Here is a 22,516-nt window from a genome sequence, read left to right as displayed (position 1 = left end):
TATGTCTGCCCAGAACCCTGTCGTCTTAAAACTGAAGGTGAACCATGAAGGAACACATTTGTGGACTGCAGTGCTTCCATGAAGGAGTATGTCTGAACTCTGCTCTTCTCTGACCAGGACGTAAGTAAGTGAGCATGGGATGACCTTCAGAGGTGTCACACTGGCCCGGCCCGTGTGCTCTGGCACACACAGGTTTCCAAGGCAGGCTCAGAGGCCAACACATGGGAAGAGTCTTTGGGGTCTTTTCCAGACTCTACAAAACCCAGGGCATGGCCATTTTTAAGAATCTACTAAAAAGGTACATTTTTAGCAAAACTGCACCTAAAAATGGTGTCAAATATAATAAGACATAAACAAGACCAGCCAACATTTTAGAATCCTACCTGTATTTCAGCAGGAAGAGCTAACTAAAATCCATCAATGTTGTACTTATCAAATTGCCTTTTTTTTTTTTCCTTCTGAGACAGAGTCTCACTCTGTCGCCCAGGCCAGAAAGCAGTGGCATGATCTCAGCTCAATGCAACCTCTGCTTCCCGTGTTTAAGCGATTCTCCTGCCTCAGCCTCCTAAGTAGCTGCGACTACAGGCATGCACCACCACGCCTGGCTAAGTTTTTTTTTTTTTTTTTTTTAAGTAGAGATGGGGTTTCACTCGCCAGGCTGATCTGAAACTCCTGATCTCAGGTGATCTGCCCACCTCGGCCTCCCAAAGTGCTGGGAATACAGGCATGAGCCACCACGCCTGGCCACAAATTGCCATTTCAATTTCTGCTTAAGACAAGAGCTTCTCACTGCTAGGTGTCTTGCTCTCTGGGGCTATACTGTAAAAACTGGATTTATAGCACCACTCTGAGCAGACCAAAGGGAAAAGGAAGGAGGAGTTCAAACTTGTTCAGTCACACTTCTATCCTGGCTGTGGTTATGTATATCAAATTAGGTCCTCTTGACTAGAAACTCCATCAAAGAGTATAACAAAGCAAGCACAAGAGGGAAAAAGTTACCTTGCCATGCCTGGCAAATGCTTCCTGCAGCAGCTGCTGCAGCTCCTTCCGGGATAATCTGTAGTCTATGTTGCTGACTTGGACATCAGCACCATTCGCAAATGGGTCTGGGCAGTCGGCTCCGCTGCTTGAATTTGCAATGTTGAAAGCAAGCGGGGATGCTCTGTTTAAAAGGTTTGGAGACATACTCCTGCTTAAAACACACACATTGAGATTATTTCAAAAAACTGTTCTGTATATTTAGATTTCATCATTGACGCTTTGTCTGAAACTAGATACAGAAGCAGCTTTCCCACAACACAACCAAACCAAACATTTGGTTTTCAAATGTGTTTTTAATCTTTTTTTTTTCTGAGACAGAGTCTCGCTCTGTCACCCAGACTGGAGTGCAAAGGCACGATCTCGGCTTATTGCAACCTCCACCTCCTGGGTTCAAGCAATTCTCCTGTCTCCGCCTCCCCAACAGCTGGGACTACAGGCATGCACCAATACACCCAGCTAATTTTTTGAATTTTTGGTAGAGATGGGGTTTCCCCATGTTAGCCAGGCTGGTCTTAAACTCCTGACCTCAAGTGATCCACCTGCCTCAGCCTCCCAAAGGGCTGGGATTACAGGCATGAGCCACTGTGCCCAGCTGTGTTTTTAATCTTAAATACACACTGACTTCAGACATTGTCAAAAGTACTATCTACTGACCCCTAATTACCGCCAATCAACATCAAATATTCTTCCTTTGGGTTAAAGCTAAAGGCAGGAATTAGAGGCAGTCCTGATGAATTAACCCTCTGCTTTGTGCATTATCCTTAGGAAATCAGCCTGTGATACCAATTTAAGGCATTTAACTTTCTCGGTGGCTCTGAAAGAGTTCAAAGTTCTTGCTCGCATGTTGCAGTTCTTTCTGCACATAAGGAAAACTTTTATGTGGCTTTTTAGAAGTAATTTTATATATCCATAGTCACTTTTTCTTTTTTTTGAGACGGAGTCTCGTTCTGTCACTCAGGCTGGAGTGCAGTGGCGCGATCTCAGCTCACTGCAAGCTCCACCTCCCGGGTTCACACCATTCTCCTGCCTCAGCCTCCTGAGTAGCTGGGACTACAGGAGCTCGCCACCACATCTGGCTAATTTTTTTGTATTTTTAGTACAGATAGGGTTTCACCATGTTAGCCAGGATGGTCTTGATCTCCTGACCTTGTGATCCGCCTGCCTTGGCCTCCCAAAGTGCTGGGATTACAGGCGTGAGCCACCGTGCTCAGCTGATCCACAGTCACTTTCTACAGTGATCTGCCACCAACTCAGCAGAACAAACACAATGCTAAAAAGAGCTCACGGGAATGCAACACACCCTTATAGCTTCTCTGTCTCCCAAGCCTCAAGAATTACTTAGTGTGAGAGATAGTGATAGATAATTACCATAGTTTACAGAAAACTACTTCTCAGACAGCTTCCTATACAGTACCATAGTAATAAGAACCACCAATGCATGGCTCTTTTGGGCTTTTTTCTCAACACAGTGAACATAGGGACATCTTAACATGCCTCCCAGCACTGGCCAGGGACTCTCCAATAGGCTTCTCTTTCTGACCTCTGCTTACCACAATTTCCAGATGGAGGAAGAAGAAATCGTGAAAGCATTGCCCCTAAATGTTAACGATGATTACCTGAGGAGAGGGGAACTGGCAGAGGAGGGATGGGAGACTTACTTTGTGCATTTCAGTACTATCTGAATTCTTTTCAACAAACATACTATTTCATAATCCTTCCTATTACATGTAACCACCCCCATGGGTCAAGAAGCCAGACTCACCTTGAAGACCAAGACTGAGAAGCGAGCAGAGGATTGACTTGCCTGGATGCAACTAACTTGCTAAAAGCAGACGGGTAACTCACTTGGAATACAGTCTCCTCTTTATCTTTTTTCTCTACAGGAGAACTGGTAACACTTCGGGCAATGGGGTTCTCTTTTCTAACAGAAGGGGAAAATTGAACGGAAAAGGTCATATGTCTTCCTTCACATTCAAGAAGCAGCTATGAGAAAGAGTAGTTTCACATACTTCTGACTGGTTTTGTAAACAGGTTCTGCCACCCCCGAGTTTTTCGGCGTCGGCACTGCAGCACTTGAGTTACCGTGAGCGGGTACTACCAGCCTCAGGTGACCTTGCTGCTGCTCACTGTTTCTATGACCAGTTTTTGACTCCATGCGGCACAGCTCCTTCAAAGACACAAGCACAGTGGGGTTTAAATTTTAAGTACCCAAGATTTGTTAGAGCCTTTACAGAAAACGATTGACTCTGAATATCATTTGAAACACTGAAATCAAAAACGGACATGCCAAAAGCAAGCGGGCACGTGAAACACAGAAACCAAACCTACCATAAACTTCAGAAAGCAAGAGGTATCAAAATTACCTGTAAACTTTTAACATTTGTATTTTTTGTAGTAGATCCAGAATTTGCCTGTGACCCTTTTCCAGGCGTGGCTTTGGCACTGGAAGATTGTTCACTTGCATCTTTGATGAGGCACAATTTTGGATTCTTAAGTTTTTTGGGAGACTTCACTTTATCAGCAATTGCATTTGAACTCTTTGTTTCACAGAGTTCTCTATTTTTTGGAGTAAATGACACAATGATCCTATTACCAAAGACATCTTCGTTTTCCATTCGTTTCTGAGCGCGCTCTGCACTATCTTGGTTTATGAAGCGGAGAATTGCACTGCAGCCTGTGATACTCAGCACTTTCCCACCACAATTATCGGACAGGCGTCTGAGCCTGTTGCTGACGCTCTTGCCATCTTTATTTGCTGGTAGGTTATAAACATAAAGCAGAGTGTGGCACTGCTAATACAGAGGAAAGAAGTGTTACATCAGGTTAACTCAAGGGCACACATTCAATTTCAAAATAAGAACAATGGGTGACCCCAAAACTTCAGTTAACAACTTTGGAGGTGACGGTGATTTAGAGGGGAGAGGGTAAATCATTTAGCGTTGACAAAGTAGCTGAATACTGTTCTCAATAATATGCTTTAGCTGGGCATGGTGGTGCATGCCTGCAGTCCCAGCTACTCGGGTGGGAGGAGTAACCTGAGCCCAGGAAGACTGAGGCTGAAGTGACTGTGCCCCTGCACTTCACTCGTGGCAGAGCGAGACACTGTCTCAAAAAATAAAAATAAAAAATAATATGCTAGGCACAGAAGTCTGTATACTGTATGATTCCACTTCTATAAAGTGTCCAGAAAATACAAATCTACAGAGACAGAAAGATTAGTAGTGCCTGGGAGTGGGGAAGGGGATTAACTATAAATTAGCACAACAGATCTTACTGAGGTGATGAAAATATTCTAAAACTGTACAATTCAATTTACTAAAACTTACTGCACACTTAAGAGAGCTGAATTTTGTACTATGTAAATCGTTATCTCGATGAAGTTGTTTTTAAATGTCTATTTATTCTGCAGGTCCACTAAATAAGAATTTATAAAGTTAGAGCCAGAAGCTAAGCAGGGTTGGTCCTGGTTAGTTTTTGCATAGGAGAATGCCTGAGAATACTGGGTGCTATAGGTTTAAGTAAAAAAAAAAATTTTTTTAAATACCCAACAACTTAGAGCCTGTTCAGCTACAACAGCGGGTTGCCAGTAGTCAGGCTGGAAGTTCTATTTGGCAGTGGGTAGTCATAATTCTTCCAGATAAATTGAAATTTATGTATTAAGAAGTAGAACTTCGCCTGGCACGGTGGCTTACGCCTGTAATCTCAGCACTCTGGGAGGCCAAAGCGGGTGATCACCTGAGGTCAGAAGTTAAAGGCGAGCCTGGCCAACATAGTGAAACCCCCCTCTCTACTAAAAACACAAAATTAGCCAGGCGTGGTGGCAGGCACCTGTAATCCCAGCTACTCGGGAGGCTGAGGCAGGAGGATCAATTGAACCCGGGAGGCGGAGGCTGCAGTAAGCTGAGATCACGCCACAGCACTCCAGCCTGAGTGACAGAGTTTCAAAAAAAATTTTTTTTAAATAAGAATAAGAATAATATCTTAAAAAGCAGAACCATTAAAGCACCAGGAGAAAACTTAAGATAATTATATAAAGGGTTAAATCCAGAAACAATAAGAGAAATCACTAACAACAGGCAAAGGATGTGAACAATTTACAGAAGAAATAAAGAGCAAACAACAATAATCATAAAACGATATTTTGCACTGTGTTACATTTTAATTTAAAAGCCAATTATAAGATAATGCCGTTTTTCACTTATTGGCCTGGCAAACATTTAAAACAGATACTTTCACGACTGTAAATTAGTACCACCTTCCTGGAGGATGACACGTTTTTTTTTTTTTTTTTTTGAGACGGAGTCTCGCTGTGTCGCCCAGGCTGGAGTGCAGTGGCGCAATCTCGGCTCACTGCAAGCTCCGCCTCCTGGGTTCACGCCATTCTTCCGCCTCAGCCTCCGAGTAGCTGGGACTACAGGCGCCCGCCACCATGCCCGGCTAATTTTTTTGTATTTTTAGTAGAGACGGGGTTTCACCGTGTTAGCCAGGATGGTCTCGATCTCCTGACCTCGTGATCCGCCCGCCTCGGCCTCCTAAAGTGCTGGGATTACAGGCTTGAGCCACCGTGCCCGGCCGATGACACGTATCTTGATAGTAAAATTCTAACCCGGAACTTTTAAGCCTTGGAAATTACCCTATAGTATGTCAGCCCAGGAGCCTAAAGATATAAATTACCTTGCTGGAAATGGTAAAACAAAACACAAAACTGGGTATAAACAAAATGTCCACTAACAGGTAGACTGGTTAAATAAAGACCAGCCATACAAGTACTTTTCAAACCAAAATTCTGGTTTTTAAAATGTGGCAGATTGATATTAATATACATTAACACGAAAAGACATCCAAGCTCTGACAAAGTTTTTTTCCAAAAGCCACAGAACACCATATATGTGACACATGTTTAAAATCTGGAGGGTAATACCAAAATATTAACAGTGGTTACTTCTGGAGGGTAGAATTGCGGGGTTTTCACTTTCCACATTTCTAAATATTGTGTTTTGTTTTTACAATGATCATACCATACTTTTTTTTTTTTATTTTTTGAGACAGAGTCTACTCTGTCACCCAGGCTGGAGTGCAGTGCCGTGATCTCGGCTTACTGCAACCTCCACTTTCCAGGTTCAAGTGATTCTCCTGCCTCAGCCTCCCAAGTAGCTGGGATTACCAATGCCCGCCACCACACCTGGCTAATTTTTGTATTTTTAGTAGAGATGGGGTTTCGCCATGTTGGCCAGGCTGGTCTCGAACTCCTGACTTCAGGTGATTTGTGATCTGCTCACCTCAGGTTCCCAAAGTACTGGGATTGCAGGCATGAGTCACCTTACTCAGCCCACACCATACTTTTCTAATCAGAGGCTTTTCTTTTTATTTGCAGGGTACTGACCAATTATCAACAAAATCTACACTTTTCCTATTACACCTGGGACTCAAAACCCAGGCAGTACCAATGTATGTTTAATTTATTAAAATTAAAGGAACAGACTAAAGAACATAAAAATAAATGTACCTTAAATTACCACACTAGTGGATGGGAAAAAACATCCAGCAAGACTAAATGTTTTGAACTATCTAAACTTTTTTTTTTTTTTTTTAACCATAAGGAATAAGAATCTCCAAAGTGGGCAAGTTCTTACTTAAAACACTACATCTACTTCTTTTTTTTTTTTTTTTTTCTTGAGACAGCGTCTCACTCTGTCGACCAGGCTGGAGTGCAGTGGCGCAATCTCAGCTCACTGCAACCTTCACCTCCCAGGAAAAAAACACTGTATTTACTTAAGGCCTTCAAAGCTAGAAAAGTGAGCATCAAACAGAAGCAGAAGGGAAGAAATATAACTATAGCCAAGTGATTAAAAACAAATAATGACCAAGGGGAGTTAGGAAAGAGCCTCAAAAGATGAAGGTAAGGCCTGTGTATGTTTACTCCCTGGGTAAGCCTCTGGTATCCACAACTCTGAACTGTCCATAGCATGAGTTTCATCTTAGACCAGACATAGGGCTTCTTGGGTATCAGGGGACATGGGGGACTAGCAGGCAAGTGCCGGAAGCAGGACACCCGGGGCCCACTCTCTTAACTGCTGCAATCACCGATGACCCGTTTATTTTTTCTAAGAGCTGGTTTCTTCCTCCATTAAATGAGGACTTTGCATGAGATCATTTCTAACGTACTTCTATAACTCTCAGTTATTAAGACTGCATTTAATGTAGGGGATTGCCCACTCTCCTGGATCACCCACACCATGGCTACTTCTCCATTATCATTATTTCTTTCAGAGTTACACACATACTCGCCAAACAGCTTAAACACAGCTCAGCACTGCAATAAGCATTCTTATCCCAAGTCAAGTCTACCAGAAATGCTAGTCCTGGAAATGTGCTCATACCCTCCCAGTATATGGCTTAAACAGACTACACACGGGTGGAGCAATAACCACTCCTGCTAATTGTGTCCATGCACCACAGGGAATGCACAATAGAAAGCACAGTCTCAGAGGCCTGCTGAAGCTTAAGGATTAAATACCGAAAAAAATGCACAATGACTCCACTTATTTGGCGCCAACCACACAAGTATGTGAGAACCCTCGCCATATTCTCTACCCATAATACTTGCAAGCAAAAAGAACAATGACTTTTAATCCGTTATTTCTATCCACCTGACACAAAACACTGCTAGCTTTGAAGACACTGGCAAGTTGGGAAGGTAAATCTACAAGTCAATTTCATATGATATTTTGAAATAAATAAAAGTAAACTTCATACATACCAATTCTCTGTATATTTGTAAGAGAAGAACTGAAGGTTTCTAAGCCTTACTTCAAAATCTAACCCACCTCTTACAAAGAACAGCCCCATCTGGGCCTGGCAACCCCCTTATTATGGGCTTTCAGCCTCCACAATGTAATATTGGAAAATGGCAAAATAACGCAAACCCACTTACTGGCATTTTTAGTGGTAACCTGGGGGGCAAGTCGGAAATGAACTCTTCAAATCTGATCAGCTCGTTAGCATGATGCAGCAGTGCTTCTGAGGCCTGGTTTTTATGGACCAAAATAATGTGGAAACCATGCCTGTGTCTCAGGTCACTAAGTTCCAATGCAAAATTGACATCAGCTGAAAGAAAAGGTACAGCCCAACCCCATCCCCAAACATTAGAAACACTTGACAAAGACAGACAACTCTGCTGACACTCACTGAGAAGAAAGGAAAGGCTGGACTATATTCAAAATTTCTTCCCCCATTTCTTAGGAAAGAAACATGTTTCACAGCAGAAGAATGTAAGACAATCTTACCAAAAGAATTCCAAGACACATATGTTACTTTCAGTATTAAAAGGGAGCAAAATAAGATAAATTTGAACTTTATCTTAAACTTTAAAAGTCAGTAATACTGAGCACAAGGTAAAAAAAAAGAAAAAAAAAATCACATTTTTCTTTAATAAACCTGGTCCCGGCCAGGCGCAGTGGCTCACACCTGTAATTCCAGCACTTTGGGAGGCCAAGGAGGGTGTATCACCTGAGGTCGGGAGTTCCAGACCAGCCTGACCAATATGGAGAAACCCCATCTCTACTAAAAATACAAAATTAGCTGGGCGTGGTGGCACACGCCTGTAATCCTAGCTACTCGGGAGGCTGAGGCAGAAGAATCGCTTGAATCTGGGAGGCGGAGGTAGCGGTGAGCCAAGATTGCACCACTGCACTCCAGCCTGGGCAACAAGAGCGAAACTCCATCTCAAAATAAATAAATAAAATAAAAATAAAAAATAAACCTGGTCCCACAATAACTCAAGTTCCAAGGAGGAAACACAGAAATCTACCTAGACCCAATTTTTTTTCTAAACAATTCTCAACAATAATCATAAACATGTCTCATGCACTTCAGCCTCTTTGGGGGATACGTTTTACTTTCGCATGTTTCTGGCTTCTGTGATAATTTCCCATGCAGTGAGTTTAGCTGAAATTAGCAGATGTTTTTGTACTTACTTGACACAAGAACCACTGTGGCTGGAGCAGTGTGGGTATTTGCAAACCTGCGGAGACTCTGCCGCAGTTTATCATCAGCGGCATTCTTTGCAGTCGCATTAATGTGGGCAACGGTTACCTGCATTAATTTATAATAAGGGTGAATAAGCAGGAGCTGAGGCTAGAAAACTGCTACACATTCTGCCCATATTTTTTATTTTTTTTTAAATTTTATTATACTTTAAGTTCTGGGGTACGTGTGCAGAACGCGCAGGTTTGTTACATAGGTATACGTGTGCCATGGTGGTTTGCTGCACCCATCAACCCATCATCTAGGTTTTATGCCCCACATGTATTAGGTATTTGTTCTAATGCTCTTCCTCCCCTTGCCCTAACCCCCTGACAGACAGACACCAGTGTGTGTTGTTCCCCTCCCCAAGTCCATGTGTTCTCATTGTTTAACTCCCACTTATAAGGTGAGAACATGCACTGTTTGGTTTTCTGTTCCTGCATTAGTTTGCTGAGAATAATGACTTCGAGCTTCATCCATGTCCCTACAAAGGACATTATCTCATTCTTTTTTATGGCTGCATAGTATTCCATAGTGTATATGTGCCACATTTTCCTTATCCAGTCTATCATTGATGTCTGCCCATATTTTAATAAGTTAATTCTTGATAAAAAAAAATTCTTACTACTATTAGGAATGGTAAAAAAATCACAACCAGATCTCAGTAATCTCAACATTGGTTCTCGATATGAACTAACTGGGTCTGTGACTAACCCTGCTCTCATCTCCAATCTTCTGTTTTTGCATTTCTTTCATCCTCCTTTCAGAAAATAAGTAGAAAAATAGGAAGTGAAATGTGAACTCAGTTAAATTTGCTCTAATAGCTTCTGCCAACAATTTGGAAGTGGTAGAGATCAGATAAATGACTAAAATAATACTTAAGGCTGTGTTTTATGTCAACTGTCTATGGTACCCATGCAAGCTTGTACAACCCGTCTTATTTTGTTGTTTTCTGTTTTGTTTTGTTTTAGGCTTTTAGTAGCCTGAAGCCATGGTTTTTAGTTTCTGTCTCTACTAATAAGCAGAAAAGACAAATAAGGAAGGTGCTTTACTAGCCCAACCAGAAACAGAAACTGAGAATCCATGATTGTATTCTCTCCCTTGGACACCTCTGGATGGCTTTTAGAATCTGGGGCTAGGTGACGGAGACAGGAGGGAGGATATCCCCTAAGGGAGCTAAAATGCATTTATTTCTGTTAAAACTATCAGGTTCACATATAAGTCTCCAAAGGAAGGAAAGGTTAATTTTGAGAAAGGTGAATTTCTCAAAAGTAATTTTGAGAAAGGTGCCTCAGGCACCTGCAATACACAATAATAACTTGCTGGTTTTTGTAAAGAACATGGGTATATCATTTTAGACAAGCAATAGGGACTATCAATAGAATTAACTGCCTAAGAGTCAAAAGACCTGATTTCTAGTTTCAGCTTAAAAACACAGACTCTTGGTGTCAGACAAATCTAGATTCATATCCTTGCTCTTCCTGGCCAAGTGATCTTAAAGAAGTTTCTTCACCTCTCAGGGCCTTAGTTTAATTTGTAAATTGTAAATAATATATTCTAAGTGCCTGGTTCAAAGAGCGGTAATGAAAATCAAAGGAAATAATACATATATAACCATTATACCAGTATAGAACTAAAGTATAAATTAGGAAGCATAACTGAAAGATAAGAATGATTAAATTATTTCTAGTACTTTGGAAGTGGTCTTTTGCTAATTTATTTGAAAATTTGGTACAAATGCATTATCATTAAACAAACTTTCAATCAGAATTCCAAAAAAACCCACAAAAACCCACACATGTACAGCACTTTGAGAAGCCAAGGCAAGAGGATTGCTTGATCCCAGGAGTTTGAGATGAGCCTCCACCACCTAACTCCAGATCCTGAAGGCCATCCAGGGGTGTTCAAGGGAGAGAATGCAGTCATGGGTTCTCAGTTTGTTTCTGGTTGGAACATAGGGAGACCTTGTCTCTACAAAAAATAAAAAATGAGCCAAGCATGACAGTGTGCATCTGTGATCCCAGCTACTTGGGAGGCTGAGGTGGGAGGATCACTGGGGTCCCAAGGTTTGAGGCTGCAGTGAGCCATGACTGCATCACTGCACTCCAGCCTGGGTGACACTTAGACTCTGTCTCAAAACAAACAAACAAACATCTGCTTATTCTTCTACTATAGATTAAAATTATTACTTTTTTTTTTTTTTACCTGGCAATTATTCAGCTCTTGAATAACTTCCTTGTTTTCTTTACTGATGTCACACACACAGATGAATTCTGCTTCTCTGTGGCCTTTAAAAAACTTCTCACGGATTCTTTGCACAACAGCAGTTGCTGACCGGCCAGAGGGAACGGAGCAGTTTTCAATATCCCAAAAAACTCCAATGGGAGGTAAGTTTTCTAGCACCTGTCCAGCTACTGCAACTTCTGGTGACCCTTAAGAAATGTTAACATTTTCCATCACTTGTAGTGGAAAATAAATGGCAAATTAAAATAAGATAATAAACTACCTATCATTCTTAGTGGTAGAAAAACTAAATTATTAATTAATGCTAAGTTTTAAGGCTACCAACCTCACTGGTTGACCTAATAAGCAATCAAGCTGTCAAAGTATCACTCTAAGAGATTATTCCTGTGTTTCAGGAGAAGACAAATCTAAAAGTCAAGTGACTTTAAGCCCACAATAAATCCATCTCAAAGCATGAGCCATTCTGACATTAAGCAGTGATGCTTCCCTAAACACGAGCACATTAACTGGCCGGATTCTGCAGCTCCAAGACCCAACTTTCAAGATTAGCCCACACTTATCTACCTACTTGGTATTAACCAACACTGAGGAGCTGACAAAGGGTGAAGCGGTTACTGTCGTTGATTCTGAGCTAACGCTGCATTAACATCTGATTTAACATTTTAAAAATGTTTTCAAAACATATCACATCAACTACTTTTCAGGGAAATTATTTTTACTGAGAACTCTTTGGTTTTCAAATACTGTTTTTAATCAGCCATTACTAAATTATTCTGAACACTTCTAGGGAGTATACCATCAACAAGTGTGATTTCCAACCTAAGGTGACACCAAATCTTTTCCAGCACTTTTATTTCTCCTGATATACGACCAATTTTTCTATACACAGCTTCTGTGTACAGCCTCGGCCCAACATAAAGGGCAAATGACTTCCTGGTCTGTAATAAAAAAAAGATTTCTACCAAGATATGGAAACGGAGACTCACACACACAGTAGCTTTAGAACCATAAGGAATCCTTCAAAGGTGATTAAATGCAATGTTAGTATCAGATATTGAAAGCTATTTACATATGCACATTTTATGCCATACTGTCATTTACCAAATTTTGAAGCAGCTTTGCCTAGACTGGTCGCCAATAACAACGTGGTCTCCTTCCCTGTTCCTTTGGTTCCACAGCCATTACACAGAGGGACAGCAAGAGGTGCAGGTTGAGTATTTGGAGGTGGTATATTTGGCCAAACTTTAGCCGCATCGATTATGCTATTTCTTGCTGGCTGTTTTAAATTTTTTTTAAAAAGGAGGAGGTGTCAGATACATCATTTCAGAAGCTGGAGTTATATACAACAACTGAAAACACACTAAGTGTTTTACCTTTCCACTTGCTAGCCTGTAAGAAAACATACTTTCAAATCATCTTTCCAAGAACCATTAGCTATCAATTCATAAATTCATTTCCAGAAGTGACTTGACATGATCAAGAAAGATATTCACGTGGTCAGATCTTTACATTTTGGGGCATGAGTCTGCTGCAATGAAGACCTCACACATATTTTACATAAAGGGTAGTAAAGTCTCACTTGAACACCAATGTGACTGAGGCCAACTTTCAGATTTCCCACATTATTGCAAAAAGACAATATGCAGTTATCTACATTACATGAATGGGCTTATGTGTAAGTTGAATGTAAGTTATAAGAAATCCATTGTGCTTTAGCCTTTAAAGATAGAACACGAAGGCTTTGCCAACTAGTCTCACATATAGGAAATAGATTTACTGCAACAAGAGCCTCTAAATGTATAAACTACAAAAACAATGACTCTCTACTTTTCTGAATGCTCTCCCATTTTACCCTTTGTTTCTTTCAGAACCAGCAAAAATTATGCTGATGGGGAGACTCCCCTATACCACAGGAGAATCTTCCACCCCGTGTATAATAAAGACTTTTCAAGATAAATCCACTTCAAAAAAGTCATTCCTCAATCCTCAGCTGCACCCAATGTAAGAAATAAAAAGATACGAACCTTGTTTAGACAGTCTTCGCAGTAAAGTGAGCCCTTTAAACAAACCGGAGGTACCACATTAAGGTGCAAAGAGTTGGTGCACAAGTGAGGCGTTAGCTCCGACTGTGAAATGTGCTCTTCCAAATGCCCCGGAGCCCCACTTGTGAAATCAGAACAGGGGAAATAGCCAGCGGAGGTGCAGCCCTGCAGAGTTGGAAACTGATGTAGCTTGTGCACATTACCATGACATGATTGGAAGTGGAGTTTTCCACAACAGGGCAGGTGTTTGCAGGAAGACAGGTTACTCTCTAGACACATGCTGGGAAAGTCACTTGCAATGCCTGCCAAATTGTTCCTAGCTGAGGCATTCTGGAGTGAAGATGCAGACTGGAAAGCAAACCCTGACCCTACCTGACACGTGATTGTCCTGGTGCTTTGCGAGTCTAACAGTGCGCCCGGGTGAATCAAGCTACTGGTACCTCCACTACCGCCACCACCACCACCAAAACGCATCGGCGAAGTGGAGGGTTCATTAGGGCAATGAGCACAGCAGCTTACTTTGGGGACAGATGAAAGCTGTATTTTAGGCTGCTGAAGAGAACGAATATCAGGAAGTGGGACTGCTGGAAAAAGCTTAGAGCCAGCATGAAGGGGAGATGGTACATCCTTTAGTTCCACAGCAACTTTCTTGTTCTCCATGTACTCTTTCTGAGAAAAGAAAATCAAAACATAAATTAATTTTATGAGGCCCATGGTTTTTTTGGTTACTCATATCTTACTGCATTCACAAACAGAAAAAGTGTTCAATTCTGTTACATCACTAAATCATAACTGAACAAAATGGAATCACAGCTAGTTAAAATCAGGAACATTCTTCAGAGAGGTCTGCAGGAAGTGAACATTGGAACATGCAACTAAAATGAAGACTACATGCTTCCTGAATCGAAACAGACTGGGATGGGAGGGCCTGTTTACATCTTTAGCAGCCGCCATGCCTCAGTAACTTCCTTTTGATAATTTCCCCTTGCTTCATAGAATCCTCTGAAGACAAAATAGGTGGTATGAAAACAACACAGTCACACAAACAGCATTCAGTAAAGGCAGCTAACACACACCGTGGTTTGAGGACAATACTTAATAGTTCCTGTGGTCAGTCCCGAAGGGATTTCAGTAAGATCCCCCAAGGAAAGGAGTAAAGTGTCAAACACAGATGAGATCAGCCATCTACCCAGATGGCCCACCCATGTTGCTGATGACATTCCATAAACCCTAAGATATAATGACCTAAAGCCATAATGACAATTATACTGTAGCCAGTGAAAAGATTTAGAGAAATTAGAAAACTATCCAAGAAAAAGATCCAAGACAGTTTGCCACATGACTCCAACATAGACACAGGAAGCCAGTATATTACAAAGGTTCTAAGCAGAGCATCATTGGCAGAGACCTGGGTTAGAATCTGATAATCAACAGTTGTATGACTTTGGGTAAGTTATTATTTTTTTTTTTTTTTGAGACGGAGTCTCGCTCTGTCGCCCGGGCTGGAGTGCAGTGGCCAGATCTCAGCTCACTGCAAGCTCCGCCTCCCGGGTTCACGCCATTCTCCTGCCTCAGCCTCCCGTGTAGCTGGGACTACAGGCGCCCACCACGTCGCCCGGCTAGTTTTTTGTATTTTTTAGTACAGACGGGGTTTCACCATGTTAGCCAGGATGGTCTCGATCTCCTGACCTCGTGATCCGCCCGTCTCGGCCTCCCAAAGTGCTGGGATTACAGGCTTGAGCCACCGTGCCCGGCCGACTTTGGGTAAGTTATTAACCTACACTTTGGTTTCCTAATCCATAAATTGGGAACAATACAACATACCTCCTAGAGTTGCTAGGAGGATAAAATAAGATACAGCACATAGAGCACCTGGCACAGCACCTAACTGCTGAAAGGGGACTAAACTCATCAGCCTTCACAGGCTGACTGCAAGAGCCATTAAGATGAAGAGGGTGCTCTGCTACAGTGACTGACACGTGTTCACCCTTCACAGCACACAAGGGTCCATCTGACACCTACAATTCCACTCCTTTTGCTGTGATTCTACACTCACCTGGGAGCACATGCTCATCTGGAAGAAATGTGAATTTTCACCTAAACTTTCCCTAAAAGGGAGGTAACAGCAATGGGCTGACCAGCCAATGAACTGCCCTTTTGGTAATTATAGTTCAGACTGAAATTAACACAATGGTATTCTGATTTATAAAGATCAGGCTCATACAGGCAGGCTTATTATGAGTTGATCCCCTGAACCCACTCCATTCGGCATGCCACTGACAAAATTGAGTTTCAAGATCTGTAAAGTTGACTGAGTAATTCTGAATTGTGTGACTCCATGAGGACGAGATCTACCATCCCATCCCAGGAAGCCTTGCTTTTGATGCCAACCCTCATCGTCAACTGTCCCTAAAATAAAACACTCCTAAAATGACTCAAATTACTTGATGCCTTGCAACAAAGACAACCATATAGTGAAAACCTAGAAAAAATAGAGAATTAAATTGGTTTTTAAAAAGTTATCAATACCGGGCCAGGCGAGGCAGCTCACGCCTGTAATCCCAGCACTTGGGAGGCCAAGGCGGGTGGATCACCTAAGGTCAGTAGTTCAAAACCAGCCTGGCCAACATGGTGTAACCCCATCTCTACTAAAATGCAAAAATTAGCTGGGCATGATGGCGGGTGCCTGTAATCCCAGCTACTAGGGAGGCTGAGACGGGAGACTCCCTTGAACCCTGCGGACAGTGGTTGCAGTGAGCTGAGATCGTGCCACTGCACTCCAGCCTAGGAGGCTGAGTGAGACTCCGTCTCAAAAAATAATTAAAAAAAAAGTTATTAATACCCTTATATAAAATTATAGTATAATCTCGCTTGAATCCCAAGTACAATAGAAAATAAGAAATAGAAAGCTGGTAACATGAGTGAATGAAATGAAATCAGGAAATGTCAAAATTGGCCGGGCGCGGTGGCTCATGCCTGTAATCCCAGCACTTTGGGAGGCTGAGGCAGGAGGATCACTTGAGGTCAGGAGGTCAAGACCAAGCCTGGCCAACACGGCGAAACCCCATCTTCACTAAAAATACAAAAATTAGCCAGGTGTGGTGGCGCAGGCCTGTAATCCCAGCTACTCAGGAGGCTGAGGCAGGAGAACTGCTTAAACCAGGGAGGCAGAGGTTGCAATGAGCCGAGATCATACCACTGCACTCCAGCCTGGGCAACAGAGCAAGACTCCATCTCAGAAAAAAAAAAAAAAAGAGAAAATGTTAAAATCACAATGAGTAAGCAAGAAGTTAAGAGACATAAATTTATACTGAGAAATAAATATTCAAGAGAAATCTCAAAGAAAAAAAACAGGCAGTGATAAGCTCTTCCCAACCCTTCCTAGATTATAGACTCAAAACTCAGAGAGCTACAGTAAAATACAACATATTTTGTACTTTCTTCTGATTTTACTCCACAACGTGGACTTTTAATCTTTGTTACCTGTGACTTTAATGAGAAAGAAATCTTTCCCAAATTTTACCATTAAATATTTAAGGCATCTACTGGTACTCAGAGTGAAACAGAGGAGTTAAAAAATCGTGCTGTGTTCTCACATTATAATGTGGTACAAGAGGCAATACAGGCAAGATCTACAGAAAAATGTAGCAGAGACTCCAGGATGAGAGACTGTATCCCAGACCAAATGGACCTCTCTCATCTATTTGGATGAGGAACCCGCTACGTCCCTAGTCTTGCATATAGTTACCGTTTGGGGACTATGTGGCAGCGTCTGCTCAGGACGAGAAAAGCAATTAGAGAATTTCCAAAGCCATGGCTTAGCATCATTATCTTGTTGAAGCCATCCACGTGTTCTACTGCAGGAGTTCTCAGTTCCCTTTCCTTCCATCATACAGCCATGCAAAGTGATTCAACATTCTTTCATCTTTCTTTTCTTTCATTCTTCCACCCTGTTGGGAACGAGTAAGATGTCAGTGTTATTTCCTTGCATAAGTACAAATTTTGCAACACTGCAGCTATATTTACAGTGCAATGGCTCTCAACAACTCAAATCTTTGTTTCGAGAGGAGTCTTGCTCTGTTGCCCAGGCTGGCATGCGGTGGTATGATCTCAGCTCACTGCAACCTCCTCCTCCCAGGTTCAAGTGATTTTCTTGCCTCAGCCTCCTGAGTAGCTGGGACTACAGGAGCCTGCCACCATGCCTGGCTAAATTTTATATTTTTAGTAGAGTTGGGGTTTCACCAAGTTGGCCAGGCTGGTCCTGAACTCCTGATCTCAAGTGATCCACCCTCCTCGGCCTCCCAAAGTGCTGGGATTACAGGCATTAGCCACTGCGCCTGGCCAACAGTTCAAATCTTAAACAAAATAATAATAATAAAATAAAGAAAGAAAAAACCACGAAAGAATAAGTATCAGAACAAATCACAGGTTAATAAAATTTGGCAAACTTGGTTGACTCTGTTTATGCTTAAAATCTAACTCTATCAATCTGATTTTTTTAAAAATCTATAATCTGCAATTCTTCATGTTCCATAGCTCTTCAAATGAAAAATGAACTCTCCATGAGTCCTGTTTCCTTTCTACACATAACCATGCTTGAGATAAGTAACCTTATCTTGGAAACCTGCATACTCCAGAGTGAGACTTTACCTCCTCACTTGGCTGGGATCAATTTTTTCTAGTTTTTCTGAATTCTTTTCGGCTCTCTCTTCCTAAAGGCTCTGCTCAAGAAAGTCAAAAGTTAACAGAAGAGAGCATCTAACCTGAGTAAAAGAGCCACCACCACATCCTCATTAACAACTATGTGTAAGATTTTAAAACTAATTTAAGACGTCTTGCACTGTTTCTTTGATCTGAGCATGGAAGGTCCAAACTAAGTGGCCTCTGTGGACTTCGAATCTGATTTGCTACAGAACAAATTGAACCAATTTCTTAGTTTACTAAGGATGAAAGTGCAATATGATATACCACTGAAAATCTAACTGATAGAAAAATCTCAAGTCACAGATGTGTAATATCTATGCCAGGGCAACAACACTCTTACAGGTCTTAACAATAAATGCAAGCAAGCCACCCTCCCGGGGCTCAGGCCTATAATCCCAGCGCTTTGGGAGGCCAAGGTGGGTGGATCGCTTGAACCCAGGAGTTCCCGACCAGCCTGGGCAACACAGCAAAACCCCATCTCTACAAAAAATACAAAAAAATTAGCCGAGCATGGTGGTGCAAGCCTGTAGTCCCAGCTACTTGGGAGGCTGAGGTGTGAGGATCGCTTGAGCCCAGGAGGTCGAGGCTGCAGTGAGCTGTGATTGTGCCACTGCACTGCAGCCTGGGCGACAGAGTGAGACCTTATCTCAAAAACAAACAAAATTACATGAATTCAAATTTCAGTGTCCATAAATAAAGTTTTACTGGGACACAGACACACTCATTCATTTAAATCCTGCCTATGGCTGCTTTTGCATTCCAATTGCATAGCTGCCAAGAGTCTCTGTAATGAGACTGGCCCACAAAGCCTCTATTTACTATGTGGCTCTTTTGTCAGCCTGGGCAACACAGCAAGATCACAGCTCTAAAATAAAATAAAGTTTAAAAAATTAGCATGGTGTGGCAGCATGCACCTAGTCCCAGCTACTGGAGAGACTGAGGTGGGAGGATCTCTTGAGCCCAAGAATTTGAGGCTGCAGTGAACCATGATTGGGCCACTGCCCTTCAGCATGGGCAACAGAGTGAGATTCCATCTCTAAACAAATTTTCATTTTGAAGTTTGTTTCCTCCTATGTAAAATGTGTCTAATTTCTCCCCTGCCACTGCATTACACAGAAAAAAAAAAATTAGATAAATGAACCCCACTGTCTATTTTCACCACTGCATCTCTTGTGCCAACCAAAATGCCCTCTATTCTGTAAATACAAGGTAAACATTAGTTGAATGAGGAATTTAATTAATAAAGCACACCATTTACCCACTACACACTATTGGGAGTGGTTAATTTGGAGACAGGGATGGATTTAACTGCTACTACTGATAGTAAATTATGATTCTTGCTTTTCCTATTAGATACAGATTTTATGTCCCCCAAAAAGCTCCCCTCAAAATCCTAAGCATCTGTGATATTCACGGTGTACATAAACATTTTCTCAAAGTTCTTCAAAGCCAAATCCTGAAAGTGAGCTGACATTTACAGTGTAATCTAGTTTACAAGGTATTTTCATTTAACATTACTTATATCTTCATTCAGCAAATATTTATTTAGTATCTACTATGCAGCAGGTCTGTGCTTGGCACAAGGAATATAATGATGAAAAAAACCCAGACGGTGGGAACCACTTATATAATTTTCGCAATAATTCTGTGAGGTAGACAGGGGAGAAATTAGCTACATTTTTGCAGAGGGGGAAACACAAACTTAAGGAAGTTTTGTAGCGAGCCTGACACAAAATTAGGTTTGTTTACCCCTTTCCACTACACCAAGGTGCCTTCAATACTGCACAATACAAGCGATTAAAAGTAAAAACTTTCAGGTGCCTGCACCCTGAAAATTTCCCAAATATTATCCACGAAGCAACTTAGGTAGCCAAAAGCAGGTTCTGTTTGACTTGAGTGACGGTCTCCTTTCTGTCACTCTCTCCAACTCTTTTGAGCAATTCAGTCGACTCTGTCGACTGTCTGCATTTTGGTCTCCAATTCTACCGTGGTGCAGCTTTGGACAACTCACAACCTCTCTGAACCTCAGATCCCATCTCTAAAATGGGTGTGACAATAATAGAAACCACCTTACAAGGCCATTGTCTGGATAATCACAGGGAACATTTAGCAAACGGTGTTTCCTTAGCACCCAATCTAGTCCTTGACCCCACACCATCCCATCCCATTACCGTTTTCTCCCCCATAGCTCTGTGTTTAAAGTGGCCTTTTTAGCTTATTTTATTATCTTTCTCCCCCATTTAGAATATAAACTCCATGACAGCAGAGACTATGTTTTCTTATTCACTATTCCGTCTCCTGCCCTTAGTACAACGCCCGGCACATTTCAAAAAATAACTGTTGAACGAATAAAGCTTAATAAATATCTAGGAAGACAGTTTAGGTTTCACTACACCGGTATGCAAAACAGAAGAATATTTACCGCTCAATTTACCGCTCAGAGAAGTCCAAAAGATACAAACGCAATTGGACAGCTCTTGGAATTACCGGAAAGGTGCTTGAGAAACTCTAAAAGGTGTATCAAGAGGTCGCGTTACAACTACTAGTGAGACTGGCTGAAGCCCTAGACACTACCTGTCAACCCTGAGGCTACACCCTACGGGTTGCTAAAAGGCCGAGGAGAATGCAAAACGGCCGGGGAGGGGGGAGGGTGTTGCAAAAACACCCGCCCCTTTCCTTCTCTCTTAACCTTCCAGCTGTGCACTTCACTCCTGGAGGGCCCCTCCGGGGGTCAGACAGACAGGGGCGGGCGGGGAGCCAAATACCCTCGAAGGGGAACAGCGGCGCCAACAGTGACAGCAGTGAATGGACCCGAAAGGGAGACAAGCCAACTCTTTCTTGGGGAGGCCGACTGGCGCGTCCCAGTTAGCCAACCAGCCCCCTCCACCACCATCCCACCAGCAATAGGCGGGGAAAGAGGGGGTACTGTCCTCCGTCCCGCCCCGCTGGCACCGGAACAGAGCCTGCCGGGGTCTGGTCGCAGCGCTGTCTGCAAACTCACCTCTGCCGCCGGCTCCACCTCCGCTCACATTCCGGCCCCGCCGCCTTCCCCCCGCCCCCCCAGGCCCTTTGTTTTGATTCCCGACTCCGCAGCTCCCGCCGCCGCCGCCAAGCGCACCCTCCACTTCCGCTTCCGCACCGCACCGCCCCTGTCGCAAAACCGACGCCCTTCTCTCCCCTTCGCCCCGCCCCCTTCTCGCCCCGCCTCCTCCGCCGCGTCCTGTCCGCGCGGGGCATGCTGGGAACCCCGGGGGGGGCGGGGCCTCGCGGCCCTGCAGCCTCGTCAGGCTCAGTCCCCTCCCGATAAACCCCTAAATAGGGACTTTCCCGGGGGGTGACCCTGGCTTTTTTGGCGAAAACCCCCAGTTTAAGGAGGCCTTCCCCCTGGCTTCACGTTGTGGAGTCGAAAGGAACCTTGAAGCGGAGAATGAGAGAGCTCGTGACGTGGATCCGAGGAAAAAGCCTGCCAACCAGGATTTAATAGAATTCGGCTCTTTCAGGCTTTGGAGGGAAGGCGGTTTGAACGGAATTTCAATGAAAAACCCGATCGTTTCTGCTTTTTTTTTTTACCCCCTCGCTCAGGTCTCGTCACGTGATGGTCCTACTTTATTTTTAAAAATTAAATGGCGCATATTCCCCAGCATCCTGAATCTAGTGCAACCTAGTGGCAAGTGAAGAAAAAAATAACTGCCAACCCGGCTTCCTGCGAGGTCCCCCGGGGTTCTCGCAAAGTTGCGACCCAACTGGCAAAAATAAAGGGTGTGCAAAGACTCAACTGGACATTGCCACCAAGAATCAAGAGATTTTGGGGGGACTTTGGCAAGAAAACGTTATCTTTAAAAGCCCTGCTCCAAAGCTGGTTACAAAAACAAATGAATACTGCGTTTCCAGTGACAGGTTGGGCGAGCAGAAAGGAAACCTTATGGTTAGTTTCAAACACTTTTATGTCTTAGGTGGCCAGATATGCCGTGTGGTTTGCTTTTTTTTTTTAAATAGCATCCCACAATCTTCACGTTTCCCAGGAATGAAAAAATTTTAAGACTCAGCAAGAGGGTGATTTCTGAAACTACCAGCTGCTTACTATTTTCTTTTGCAAATTAGGAGAAAAACAAAGCACATATTGTGTAAATTAAATCTAGACACAATTTAGGATGTGCTAACTGCTAGCTGAATGCTACCTTAGAAGTTTATTTTTAAAGTTTGCCCAGAAACAAGTTGACTTTGCAAAAGAATCAGTAAGTCGAAATTGCCAAACGAGAACATTTTCCCCCAAAAAAATCCTCACTGGGAGGTTATTTCAATAGGCAACCCCCATTACGTGGGGATTAACACGTCCCTGTAAGCATCCTTGTAGACGGGTATTGTGGAGGGCAAGATCAGACATGTAGCTGAAGAATCCTTTGTGCCTGTATTTAATTTTCCAGAAGGCAGATGACAAGCACACATCCTCTCCCTGCGTA

The 22,516-nt window shown here is 42.7% G+C and overlaps 1 protein-coding gene across 3 annotated transcripts in view; it reads right to left on the bottom strand.

Moving 5' to 3' along the window:
- KIAA0430 (KIAA0430 ortholog) overlaps positions 1 to 21,205 on the bottom strand; it is a 48,214-nt gene extending 27,009 nt beyond the window's left edge. Inside the window, exons 1-11 of one of the 3 annotated variants that reach the window (XM_011956010.1) lie at positions 21,058 to 21,205; positions 17,101 to 17,302; positions 13,335 to 14,021; positions 12,412 to 12,586; positions 11,272 to 11,498; positions 9,018 to 9,135; positions 7,976 to 8,148; positions 3,405 to 3,833; positions 3,051 to 3,208; positions 2,804 to 2,962; positions 1,000 to 1,189 (exon numbers count right to left, since the gene is read on the bottom strand). In XM_011956010.1, coding sequence (XP_011811400.1) covers positions 1,000 to 1,189; positions 2,804 to 2,962; positions 3,051 to 3,208; positions 3,405 to 3,833; positions 7,976 to 8,148; positions 9,018 to 9,135; positions 11,272 to 11,498; positions 12,412 to 12,586; positions 13,335 to 14,021; positions 17,101 to 17,244 — 2,460 coding nt within the window. In that variant the 5' untranslated portion in view covers positions 17,245 to 17,302; positions 21,058 to 21,205. Of the gene's footprint in view, positions 1 to 999; positions 1,193 to 2,803; positions 2,963 to 3,050; positions 3,209 to 3,404; positions 3,834 to 7,975; positions 8,149 to 9,017; positions 9,136 to 11,271; positions 11,499 to 12,411; positions 12,587 to 13,334; positions 14,022 to 17,100; positions 17,303 to 21,057 lie in introns of all 3 variants that reach the window. The other 2 variants (XM_011956011.1, XM_011956012.1) reach the window with 2 other exon arrangements.
- Between the last annotated feature and the right edge of the window lie 1,311 nt (positions 21,206 to 22,516).

The sequence above is a fragment of the Colobus angolensis genome, unplaced genomic scaffold (assembly GCF_000951035.1).
Source record: "Colobus angolensis palliatus isolate OR3802 unplaced genomic scaffold, Cang.pa_1.0 Scaffold406, whole genome shotgun sequence".
Classification (NCBI taxonomy): Eukaryota; Metazoa; Chordata; class Mammalia; order Primates; family Cercopithecidae; genus Colobus; species Colobus angolensis.
This window is presented reverse-complemented; position numbering and strand designations above follow the sequence as displayed.